Genomic DNA, 13,106 nt, shown 5'->3' with positions numbered 1-13,106 from the left:
GGTAAGGTACTTTTTTTTCAACAGGGGGTGTGTCCAGCCACTCAGGCCAGTTTTGCAAGTTTCGGCAGTGAAAACTTACTACAAACTAACTTAGGATGGAGTAAGTGTCCACTTTTGTAAGTTCTGAAAAACCTTACCTAGAGTTAAGTTTAGTGCAGGCACAGCCAGAGACGGCAGGTGGGAAGCATTAAATACAAAGGACACATCAACATCACAACAGCGGGGGGGTAAGGGAAGTTAGAGGATTTTCCATAAACACCTTCACAACAATATTAAAGAAGCAAAGTACATTTAAAGCACTAAGCACTAAACAAAGCAGTACATTTAAAGCATCAAGCACTAAACGAAGTACAAAAAGTAATAAGCAATTAATTAATAAAAAATAGAAGGAACCCTGCACCTAAAGCACCAAGACCAAAGTAATAAGTAATCAATCAATAAAAAATAGAAGTTCTACCTTTATGTGAAGGGAAGATGTCTCTGTCAGTGTCTCTCTCTGTAGTGTCTCTCTCTCTCTGTATCTGACAGTGAGGGGTGCGGGGGGGGGTGGGAGTTGGGGGGGTGTGTGGTGTGGAGTGGGGGGGGGGTGTGGAGTGGGGGGGGGGTGTGTGGTGTGGAGTGGGGGGGTCGTGTGTGGTGGAGTTGGGGGGGGGGGCGTGTGTGGTGGAGTGGGGGGGGGCGTGTGTGGTGGAGTGGGGGGGTGCGTGTGTGGTGGAGTGGGGGGGGGCGTGTGTGGTGGAGTGGGGGGGGGCGTGTGTGGTGGAGTGGGGGGGGGGCGCGTGTGTGGTGGAGTGGGGGGGGGCGTGTGTGGTGGAGTGGGGGGGGGCGTGTGTGGTGGAGTGGGGGGGGCGTGTGTGGTTGGGGGGGGGGCGTGTGTGGTGGAGTTGGGGGGGGGGGGCATGTGTGGTGGAGTTGGGGGGGGGCGTGTGTGGTGGAGTTGGGGGGGGGCGTGTGTGGTGGAGTTGGGGGGGGGGCGTGTGTGGTGGAGTTGGGGGGGGGGGGCGTGTGTGGTGGAGTTGGGGGGGGGGGCGTGTGTGGTGGAGTTGGGGGGGGCGTGTGTGGTGGAGTTGGGGGGGGCGTGTGTGGTGGAGTTGGGGGGGGGGGCATGTGTGGTGGAGTTGGGGGGGGGCGTGTGTGGTGGAGTTGGGGGGGGGGGCGTGTGTGGTGGAGTTGGGGGGGGGGGCGTGTGTGGTGGAGTTGGGGGGGGGGGGCGTGTGTGGTGGAGTTGGGGGGGGGGGCGTGTGTGGTGGAGTTGGGGGGGGCGTGTGTGGTGGAGTTGGGGGGGGCGTGTGTGGTGGAGTTGGGGGGGGCGTGTGTGGTGGAGTTGGGGGGGGGGGCGTGTGTGGTGGAGTGGGGGGGGGCGTGTGTGGTGGAGTGGGGGGAGGGGCGTGTGTGGTGGAGTGGGGGGGGGCGTGTGTGTGGGAGTCGGGGGATGTGTGTGTGGGAGTCGGGGGATGTGTGTGGGGGAGTCGGGGGGGTGTGTGGGTGGGAGTGGGGGGGTGTGTGTGGGAGTAGGTGGTGGGTGTGTGGTGGGGGGGGGTGTGTGTGGGAGGGGCGGTGGGAGGGTGTGTGCGTGGGAGGGTCTGTGTGTGTATGTGGGGGGGGGGTGGAGGGGTGTGGGGGAGAGGCTGGAAGGAGGCACCCCTGCTCTCTCCTCCGGCCCTTCGATCATTGAGTGCCCCCCAACCCACGCTCCTCCATTCCTGTTGCCACTCGCCCCCCTCCCCCCCCCCCCCCCGGCCCTTCCCGGTATCCCGTGTCCTCCCCTCCCGGTATCCATGACCACGCCCCCCCCCCCTCCCCTCCCGGTATCCACGGCCCCCCCTCTCTCCCCTCCCAGTATCCCCCCCCGGTATCCACGCTCTCCTGCGCAACGCTGCCGGCTCTGAGAAGAAGGCATGATCCCTAGCCCTGCCCCCCTGCAGGCAGTCTCCTCCCCAGGGAGACTGCACTGCGCCACACCACTCCACGCCATGGTCCAGGAGGACCGGAGAATTGCTGTAGAATATTCCGGCGCACCTTCGAGCCCAGGCAGGTCACGTAAGTCTCGGAGGTGTGCCGTTTTCACCAGATGCCGAAACTTCGGCCCTATGTTTCTATTGTGCTGAAGGATTTCCAATATTAGGGGATTATGATCTAACAACTAGAAGTAAGAAGGGAAGTCAGATGTAACTTTTCAACCAAAGGGTAATAAGTTATCAAGGAAAGCCATTGAAGTGGACGGTATCAGCGAGCTCAAGAAACAATTCGATGCATTTCTGGTTCAACCCTTTTCCTGAAATGTCTTCTGTTCATTAGCATTTTTCATTGGAATCAAGTAGGACTGTTGGTTGTTAGAACCGACCTGATTAATTGGCGGGCAGGGCATGACTGGAAACTGAGAATGAGTCAATCATTGGTTATTTTGTCCCATTATTAGTTTCTTATAAACTTCAGCTCAGTTGGTAGCAGCCTTGTTTGAATCAGAAGGTTGTGGGTTCAAGTCCTACTCCAGGGACTTGAACACAAAAATCAGGCTGATACTCCAGTGCACTACTGAGGGAGTGATGCACTGTCAGAGGTGTTGTCTTTCGGATGAGACGGTAAACCAAGGCCCCGTCTGCTCTCTCGGGTGGACGTAAAATTTCCTACAGCACTATTTTAAAGAAGAGCAGGGGAGTTAACACATTTGTCCTAGCCAATATTTATCGCTCAATCAACATCACTAAAACAGGTGATCTGGTCAATATCACATTGCTGTTTGTGGGAGTTTGCTGTGCGCAAATTGCCTGCTGTATCTCCTACATTACAACAGTGATTACACTTCAAAAAGTACTTCATTGACTGTAAAACGCTTTGGGACATCCGTCCGGTGGTCGTGAAAGGTGCTATATAAATGCAAGTCTTTCTTTAAAGCTGAAAGCTGGTTGTAGCCACTTTCTTGAGATAATGAGTATATTCCTGATATAAATATATTATCTGCTTTATTTGGACATTCTGTCACTGCAGTGCTAGAGTTTGGAAATAAAATAGAGAGTGTATTTGCAGTGATACTGAGTTTAATTTAGGATTTTACTACTGAAATGATGCAGATTATTGACCTGTTTATGACTACCCCTGCAAACTATTGGAGCGGGTTAAAAATTAAAAATCGCAAACATGACCCCAACCTGACATGTATGCACCTGCTGCCATTTATATAGCATGTCTGTGTCCCATCTTGGACACTTCATTATAAACTTCTGCTGATTGTGGCCTCTTCTTATTGCCATGATCTGCTGACCACCAACCCACCTCCTCCAAGCCCTGATATTTCCCTCCCTCCTGATTGCAAGGCCTTGACTGTTCTACCCTCTTCCACCAAGCCCCAGTCTTTCCTGATTGCCGGGGACTGTCTCCAAAGACCCCCAGCTGTGGCCTTCTACGGCTGGCTTTCCCGAGCCAGTAGCCAGCCAACTTGTCAATCTAGTCGGCTGTTGGGCGGGAAATGAAGTTAAAAAACATGATAATGAGGTCCTGCCATTAAATGCATCAGGACCTCTGCGCCCCAGGGCTTTCTGGGTTTCCGTCCACTACCGCAGCTCCCCTACTTCCTTCTCACCTCCCTGTAAATATCGGGGCCTATGTTTCTATGAATTTAATTTTGTTTAATAATTGCAGTGCATGTTGATCTTTACTTCCAGTACAAGAAAATAAACCATTTTGACAGGGTAGAGAGATCAGTGTAGGTTAAAAATGACTGTTAGTGATATTAGCAGATGAAGCATTCGTATGATATTCCTCTGTCCATTATTTTGATATATATGTTAAATCTGCTTAACACCTGTTAAAATCAAGTAAACAGATGAATGGCTTATGAGTGTTAACAGTAAATTCTAATCTCCTGGGTTTTAAGGTTTTAAAAAGAGATGTTTTAAATGCATAACAGTCCAACATTTCAAGAGGTAAATACCGATTAATGTTTGGGTGTGGTTCTTCATCAGAACTTGATCCCAAGGTGGTGGTGTGATATTGTCCCACCCTTAAACCTCCTAAAGCTACTTAAAATTTCTCATTTAAAATAGTTGCATCAGCATACCCTCAATCCAGGTCATTTCTCACTTGTCTCTTGGCTGCAATGAAAAGCAGGGCAGAGACATTTGTGGCAGTGAATATACTATGTATAGCTGGTTGGGATTATTGTAGGTATGTGCCGTAAAGAGTTTTAGTGCATAACTAACATGCTGTATTTGGGATTACATTCCAGGGGGGGGGGGCGTTAATGCGACGCAACGAGGTCATTGCCTGGGGGAAGGGGTCGATAAAGCCTCCGGGGAAATTGCTCTGGAGGTTTGCGGGGCGTTGTCGCTAGCACTGCGCCCAGCGATTTGCGCCCCAGGCAAACGCACGCATGGCGATTTGCGCCTCGCTGGGGAAATTGCGCTGGCGAGGCTGGCACCGGCCGATGTCAGCGCCGGCATTGCAGGGCGCGAAGCTGGCGAACATCCGCCACCGGGGCACTCCTTAAAGGGGAGGCCATTTGCGCTATGGGCCGCCATATTTTTCTGTCGGCCCGATAATGGCGGCCCTTGCCTCGATTGGGCCGCCATTCTGCAGCCCGGCACTCCATTATGGGCTGTTGGCCCGGTTCAGGGCATTCCTGGTGGCCCATTAGTGGCCACCAAAGGGAATGCAGAGAGCGCAGCGGCCCTCCCCTTTAATTGAAGGGGAGGGGCATTCTGCCATGTCAGTGCTACGCGGAGCATCAGTGTAGCGCTGGCGGGGCTCTGGAGCGTGGTGCTGGAGGGGTGTAAGGGCTGAATTATGCATCCGGGATGGAACTTCTGGGCCAAACAATAAATGTCCCTGCCCTGGAAGGTTACAACCACCAAAAGGGGCGCAGGGCAATTTCGCCCCCCTGAATCTCATGACTTCAGCACTCGCATTTCCCTTCAATAATTTCTAAATTAATCACAGCTGTAAGCTGCTTTTGTACATGCTTTAGGTTTTCCCCAGCAGTAAAAATGATAAAATGTTGAATATACCTGCAGGTTAAGCTATGACAGGCTTGTGTCCCACTGTACCTTCAATCTATCTCCTTGCCTTCCCATGTCATGAGGCTGATGTTCAGGGCGGTTTTTGAGCTGTCAGCATTTTAAGTGCCACCCTGCTCTTGGCTGAAGGAAGCAACTTGTGAGGAAAATACATAATTCTAAATTTCTCTAACATAATTGATTTTCAGTCTGACAAAAGCAAAATTCAGCCCGTGCTCAAGACCTTATTCAGGCTGTACTTTTTGGTTTCCTCACCCAGTGGGTGATATTGAGGCTTTGGAAAGGATGCAGAGGAGGGCCAGCTGACTAATTCCCAGTTTAAAGCATTTTGGTTATCAAGAGCGGCTGAAAGATTGGGACTCTACACTTTAGAGAAGTGCAGACTGAGAGGTGAACTGATTGAGGTTTATAAGATAATGAAGGGAATAGATTGTGTTCCAGTTGACAGTTTGCTTCAATTAAATATGTTAGGGAGGACCAGGGGTCACAAATTTAAATTGTAGAAAGGCTAGATCTAGATTAGATGTCAGGAGATGGTTCATTTTCCCAGAGAATAGTGGACCTATGGAACAGGCTGCCGTCTCCTGCGGTAGATGTTGATTCGCTGAATTCCTTCAAGCGTGAACTGGACCGTAGCTGGGGCGGAGATCACTTCTTATAGAAGGTTGGTTCTGCAGGGAATTCAGGGCCAGAGTGATCTGGACTAGTTTTGATCGCCTAGATAGGTAAGAGAGGAATTTCCCAGATTTTTTTCTTCTAAATTGGCCTGGGTTTTTAAATCTTTTTTTTTGTCTCTCCCAAGAGATCGCATGGTTTTGGGTGGTGCGGAGGGTATATATTGTGATACAGAAGGTATCGCAATTGTGTGGGACAGGCTCGATGGACCAGAGGGTCTTTACCTGTCTGTCATTGTTCGTATGTTCTGTGTTGGGACATAATTTTCATATCAATAGATTGTGAGCTTCAATTGGTTGATAACAAAGCCAATCTTCAGCCAGTTTAAAAACTTGCTGTATGAGCAGGAAGGCAGAAAAATAAGGTAACTGAACGCTTGTTAGATTGACACTTTTTTTTACAGCAAAAGCAAGTTAAAGTAAAAATATAGAATAAAAAAGGAGGAAACCGGGTGAGCACAAGGTAGTGTTTCAATTTTTTGTTTCAAAAGAAAAATTGCGCTTTAGGTGTCTGTTAGCTCGGGTTAACCTTGCAGTAGTAACAATTTTTTCATTTAAGCAGCTTTATTGCTGTTAGATCACTGTTTTCAGTGTCATTGTAAATGAGCAAAAGAACAAACAAAACCAGTAGGTCAAGGGAGATGAGAACTTCCTTGAAAATATTGCCACTCTAATGGTTAGAAAGGTGTACCGAAGATTTGTTTTTTTTTGTAAACTATTTTCCTTGAGTAAATAAAATAAATATTGGTCTTTTTGCTTGGGCTAATGGTTGATGATCAAAACTATTTTAAATGAAGTAGAGTCTTGAATTTTATTGCGTTTTAAACTCCAAATATTCTTACAAATGTGTCTTGTTAAAAATTCACAAGTTTGCAGATAGGCAAGATGATTGATTTCCAGGATACAGTTATCGTATTGCATGCACCAGTGATTTTTGAAATTGTTTTCATTAAAAATAAAGCTTGCAAAAGATTGTTTAAATTATCTGCCAGTTCAGACTAAAATTATTTAACACTGAGCATTTCCATGCAAATATGGTTTTATTTTGTGTTTTTAGAACCTGGATAATTTGACCATTCAGATGACTCAGGAAGGTGCTGGACTAACCACTGCACTGCGTGTCCTTTGCCACATTGCATGCCCACCTCCCCCCCTTGAAGGTATGATACATAAACTTGATAGCATTGATAGAATGGTAATGATGTTTTGGTACTTGGGCCTAGAAATTGGATATGAGCCGAAAGGGCGGTGTCATGGCCCAGCGCCATTTAGCTGCACCGGGTCAAACTGGTCTCGGTAGCACATTCGTGCTCAGTCCTTATTAACATGATTATAATGCTGATCTCAATGCTAAAACCGCTGCTCATTGGCTTACCTTTCAACAGGTGGGCCAATATTGGGTGCAGTCTAATTCCAAGTCATGTTTGGCCTCGGCTTTATCTAGTACTTAAAGGGGAGGTGCATTGATGCAACAGCACCTCATTGTCATTCCATTTGAAGCGCCACTTGAAAGTACAAGCAACTACAAAGGGATGGCTGAGCATCAGCAGAGGGAGAGGGCAAGCCGCTTCTCTGACGCAGCTCTGGAATCACTGGTGGTGGCCGTGGAGAGGAGGTAGGCTGCTCTCTCTCAAAAGCCGGCAGGAAGCCATCGGCCCTTACTTGCAGAAGGCTGTGGCATGAGATATCTGATTGTGTGACGGCTAACAGAGTAGTCCCCAGGTCCTCCATCCAATGCTGCAAGTTTAATGACCTCACATGGCAGGTCAAGGTGAGTGAAGGCTTCAACAAATGCCATCTCCCACCGTGTGCACCACAAGCCTCACGCACTGCTCAATGCACCACACCCCATCACTCACCTACCAACATCACCACTCATCTCTCAATCATAGCTTCACTTCACTCTCTCAACCTTGCCACCGCAGCAGCACTGAGACCCATATCTCTCACCTTGCACACATTGCTAGCTATTCAACTACGGCAAGCACTTCACCCAAACGCATTGCACCACACTCACTGACACACTTCCCTTTCTCTTGCAGGCCAAGGTCGCGCACAATTGCCAGGGTCAGTGGCAGACAGGCAGGGGGGCAAGCTGCGATACAGGCCTTGGGCCAACTGGAGGAGAGTGCTCGACATCATTGTGGCAATGGGCGAAGTTGAAAACCTTGGGGACAACAATGGAATGCTCATTCTTAATCCTTCTTCTCACATCCCACTTCCGCCTCATCCCACAATCACTTCTCACTTACAAGCTGCTGATGCTATATGCATGGATATCTTCTTTCTCCTCCCCGCCCCCCCACCCCCCACACCATATCCCAACTCTTGTATGCCTTTCTGCTTTCAGATAACCAAGCACAAGCAGCAGCACAGCCTGTCCCCGAGGTGATGGAGGAGAGCGAGGGGGGAGAATAAGACGACAGCGTCACTGAATCTGTCACTCGCAGATACCAGCTCAAAAACTGGCAATGCGTGTAATTTTAGAGGGTGGTGTAGATGCGAGATTTGCACAGGGTGAGGCACCGTGCACAGGTGGGCTGTAGCAAGGCCAGGAGAATAGGGTAGCTTCGGGAACATCTTCCCGGAGGGCGGGTTCGAATGCGAGTTCTGCTCCTTTGTCATCCTCCTCTTCCTCTTCTCTCCCTCTTCTTGAGATGGTCCCACAATCCCTACTGGCAAGGGCTGCGCCCTCATGATGGCCAAGTTGTGAAGCATGCAGCAGACCACCACAAAATGGCACGCTCGCTCCGTCAAGTACTGCAGGGCTCCTCCCAAATGGTCAAGGCAGTGGAACTGTTGCTTCGGCTGTCTGCTTGTTGTTCCTGGTGGCAGCATGGCTCATTATATGAATGCTGGGCACGTGTGTTGAGGTTGCTGAGGGAGTCATCAGCCAGCTGCAGCGCAGATATCCCTCGTCTCTGAGCAGCCACCCTTGGGTTTGACGTGGTGGCTGGAAGATTGCTAGCGCACCGGACTGATGCAGGATGAAGGCATTATGACTGCTGCCATGATAGCGGGCTTTGACTATTAGGAAGCGCTGGTTGCACAACAACTGCACATTAAGTGCAGTTATGGAAGATCTCAAGATTGTTATGCGGCGCCCACAAAGCCACGTGGGTCTGGTCGATGGCACCCTGCACCATGGGGAAGCTCGCTATCCTGGCAAATGCACATGCTGCTTCTCTCTGTTCAGAGAGAAGAAAATGTTGTGTCTTCTAGTGTAGTGAACTGCAGTGATCTTCCGAATGCAGTGATGGATGGCGAACTGGGAGATGTTAGCCATGTCTCCTGCTGCAGACTGGAAGGATCCGCTGGTGAAGAAATTAAGGGCCACGGTGACCTTGAGGGCTACTGGAAGAACGGTGTTCACCCTACTCTGATGCTGCAGGTCTGGTTGCAGGGTGGCCACCTCCTTGGTGAATACACTCCTCCTAATACACTGCTCCGTGCTTAAGTGGATATGAGAAGTGCCCTCTGAAGACCCTAGGTGGGGTAAGACCTCAAGTTGAGAGCCCTCCTCCTCCTCCCCCCCCCTCTGCGTGCATCTTTTCTTCACTGCCTCAGCTCCCTCTCCCTAAGATACTCAAGTGCGAGATTGACTGCCAATAGAGCCCCCATGACTGTGAGCAGAAGCCTACTTTAGAACCTTGAAAGATGTTTATAAAACTGCTGGAGTTGTAGAGAGCTATTAAAATGAAAAAATATGTCCATTCCAAGTTTTTGCTGATGATTCCTTTTAAATAACGCTGCTGGAGCCTCCTTCCTAATTGTCAACGCTTGCTCAGCTGGTTGCAATTAAGGCATGCCAGTAAGTGGAGCGGTGTAGTTGAAAATGGCAGATTGAGCGTCAAGTAAGCGTTGCACACTCACTCATGTCACAATCTGCATAATCTCCATAATTATCGTGAACGCAGACATCAGCGTTGTCACCCAGCCAAAAATGGCAGCTGCTGCGGGATTCGCCATCAGCAGCTGGAAATGGGACGGCTGCCATTTATTTCCTGAATCGGACGGTACCGGCCAGTGCTAAACCCCGGAATTTCTTGGGCATTGTACTTTATTTATTACAGTTGTCTATGGAAACATTTTTGATTTATATCTTTAAAAATATTATATAGAATAAAGATAATTAAAAGCAAAATAGACAATGCATTTACTAGCATGCTTTTGAAGTGGTGATAATTTCTTGATTATTGGGCCATCACTTACTGCAGCAGGGCATCCAATGACGTCTGCTGTTAGTTAGACTTGCCTTTGCAAGTTTCGGTTTTTACATTTTTTGCATGGCAAGTTGCTGAAAGTGAGAGCTCATAACATCGCAGTGAGGAAAACAGGCATCTGGGAACTGAGTGAATAGGGCAAGTAACTTTTTATCTTCTTAACCAATGACTTTGAAGGATTGTGAAATTAACAGCACAAGGTCATAGAAGAAAGTGTAACTGAGAGTGGTTGAATTCAGTATCAAATCTGGTACAGGAAGAGAGGGAAAGAAAGATTTGATTAAGAGAGGAAAAAAAGTCAAAGGAAAAGTTTAAAAAGAAAAGTGAAAATCTAATATTTTATATATTTTTTAAACTCCACCAACAATTAAAACCTGATGTAATGAGACTCCACACTTGTAATAGTTAATTTCCAATGCCAGAGATGTTGACTGGTAGTAATTATCATGTCATTAAAAGGGTACTTAGACTGAAATAGACAAGACTTTCTGTAGAAGGTTTAGTTCGTATCTACTACGCAAATACAGCAACTGCATGCGATTCAATGGATTTCAATGGTGAGGCAGACAGTGAGATGTTTTTGTGGAATGATACATTTCGGACAGAAATGTTTTGAGTTTACCTGCACATCAGACCTTCGCCTGAAGTTGCTGCAGCATTTGCGCATAAATAATAGCAAGTGCCACTAGCCTCACTGTTATTTTGACAGCAAATTCTGAACCCATGTTTTGTTATTTGCTTCTAAATCATTTCTTGTTTTGTTCCTAGTAGTGAAAAATTAATTCTGCAGTTTTAGCTTACCCATATCAGTATAATAGCAGGTATTATATAATCAAGCGATTTCCCCAATTATCAAAACTCACCTTTAACTTCAGAGAAACAGGGCTTTTCAACACTTTCAGATCTGGAACTGTCAAGCTGGAAGAAGATTTTTGGTGGGGCTTTATCCACACCAGCAATAAAAATTGTGTGGTATTAATACAGTTAATGTAAACCATCTTTCTTCAAAAATGTGGAATTTTAATCTATCGTTCCTAAAATGGATTTGAATTACACTCTTCAGAGCTAATGGGCAGTGGACAAGATCATTTATTTTAATTTTAAAAGGAAGGTACCTGTTTGATTTTTGTTTTCCTCTGAAATAACTTGGTATTTCTTTCACTAGGTCAGCAGAAAGATCTTAAATGGAACCTTGCAGTTATTCAATTGTTTTCTGCGGAAGGAATGGACATATTTATTCGAATTCTACAAAAACTAAACAGTGTCTTAATACTGCCCTGGAGACTGCATGCAAATATGGGAACTACATTGCAGAGGATTATGATCCTATCCATCACAAGATGCACCCTTTCCCTTTTAAAGGCTATGCTGACCGAACTTCTGAGGGGAGGATCTTTTGAATTTAAGGATGTACGAGTGCCTACAGTACTAGTTACCCTCCACATGGTCCTTTGCTCCATACCCCTGTCCGGGCGACTGGATGATGAAGAGCAAAAGATTCAAAATGACATCGTTGATATTCTACTTACTTTTACTCAAGGAGTCAATGAGCAAGTCACTTATTCCGAGGAGTCTTTGGCAAACAACACATGGTCATTAATGTTAAAGGAAGTCCTTTCCTTTGTACTGAAAACACCAGAAGGATTTTTTTCGGGAATGTTGCTGCTTTCAGAACTCTTGCCTTTTCCACTGCCAATGCAAACCACACAGGTGAGATTCTGTCACTAAACGTGCTCTCAAATATCTTGTGGTTATTGAATCCCTGCCAGTGGTACACAAATCATTACGTCTGTATATTACTGACAATTGTACATGAGAAATGATCTGACTGGATAGAAAATAATCGTTTTATTCAGGAACCTTGTTCACTGAGAAATTCTCTAAGACTAATCTTAAATGGAGTCACTATCTGAAACATTGAGCTATATAGTGCAGCCTATATTGACCTGAAACCTAATAACTAAAATAAATGAAATCTTTATACTTTCCAAATAAGAACCAGGGCTTTCTGTTGGTATCCTGCTGCTCTGTCATTGACCTTTATGGCTCTCAATGGGTGAGTTCAGAAAGGATTGGTTGTCTTGCAAAAATGGTTGATGTCCAGCGAAAAGAAGACTCAACCATTCTGAGAAAGATGGAGTCAAACGACATCATAAGTGATGGCCTCACAGAAGCTGAAGGACAGACTGTTGTTGTCTTCTAGCTAAAGGAGGGTCACAGTGGTAAGGGAGAGAGTAACAAGTAAAAGTAATTAAAAATCACTTTGTGATCCTTTTAGTAACTTTATAGAAATTAATATTGAGACCTTGTCTGCAAATCTCAAGTGTGCTATATTACTTATTAGATTTATAGGAAAGCAAATATGTATTTGCCTTTGTCTTAGTTTAATAGACCAGATGATGGAAGTTCTCTTAAAGGAACTTTGAGGTGAGTAAATTAATGATGTGATATTACTCCTACATTAGACTATTTTGTTGATTTCTGGTGATGTAATCACAATTAGAGGGCAACACAATAGAATCTTGTGTCTATCCATTTTAGTAGCCATTTTAAATGCAGAGCACGTGTATGTAAAAGGAAAGGTATGAGGGCAGAGTTGGCTAAAGTGGACTGGGAAAATAGATTAAAGTGTAGGACAGTTGATGAACAGTGGCGTACATTTAAGGAGATATTTCACAACTCTCAAGAAAAATTTATTCCAGTGAGGAGGAAAGGGTGTAAAAGAAAAGATAGCCATCTGTGGCTAACTAAAGAAATAAAGTACAGTATCCAATTAAAAACAAGGGTATACAAAGTGGCCAAAAGTAGTGGGAGGACAGAAGATTGGGAAGCTTTTAAAAGCCAGCAAAGAGAGACTAAAAAAATGATTAAGAAAGGGAAGATTGACTGAAAGTAAACTAGCACGAAATATAAAAAAGGATAGCAAGAGTTTCTGTAGGTATATAAAAAGGAAAAGAGCGGCTAAAGTAAATGTTGGTCCCTTAGAGGACGAGACCGGTGAATTAGTAATGGGGAACATGGAGATGGCAGAAACTCTGAACAAATAATTTGTATCAGTCTTTACGGTAGAGGACACTAGCAATATCCCAACAGTGGATAGTCAAGTGGCTATAGGGGGGGAGGAACTTAACACAATCACAATCACTAAGGAGATGCTACTCAGTAAGATAATGGGACTAAAGGTGGATAAATCCCCT

General features: G+C 46.3%; 1 protein-coding gene across 3 annotated transcripts in view; it reads left to right on the top strand.

The window, feature by feature from the left end:
• Nucleotides 1–13,106, top strand: part of virma (vir like m6A methyltransferase associated) — a 166,271-nt gene that overhangs the window by 64,004 nt on the left and 89,161 nt on the right. For all 3 annotated transcript variants that reach the window (XM_070894144.1, XM_070894154.1, XM_070894137.1), the window contains exons 12-13: nucleotides 6,744–6,846; nucleotides 11,075–11,619. In XM_070894144.1, the coding sequence (XP_070750245.1) occupies nucleotides 6,744–6,846; nucleotides 11,075–11,619 (648 nt within the window). The remainder of the gene's footprint in view (nucleotides 1–6,743; nucleotides 6,847–11,074; nucleotides 11,620–13,106) is intronic.

This window comes from Pristiophorus japonicus, chromosome 1 (assembly GCF_044704955.1).
Source record: "Pristiophorus japonicus isolate sPriJap1 chromosome 1, sPriJap1.hap1, whole genome shotgun sequence".
NCBI lineage: Eukaryota > Metazoa > Chordata > Chondrichthyes > Pristiophoridae > Pristiophorus > Pristiophorus japonicus.
This window is presented reverse-complemented; position numbering and strand designations above follow the sequence as displayed.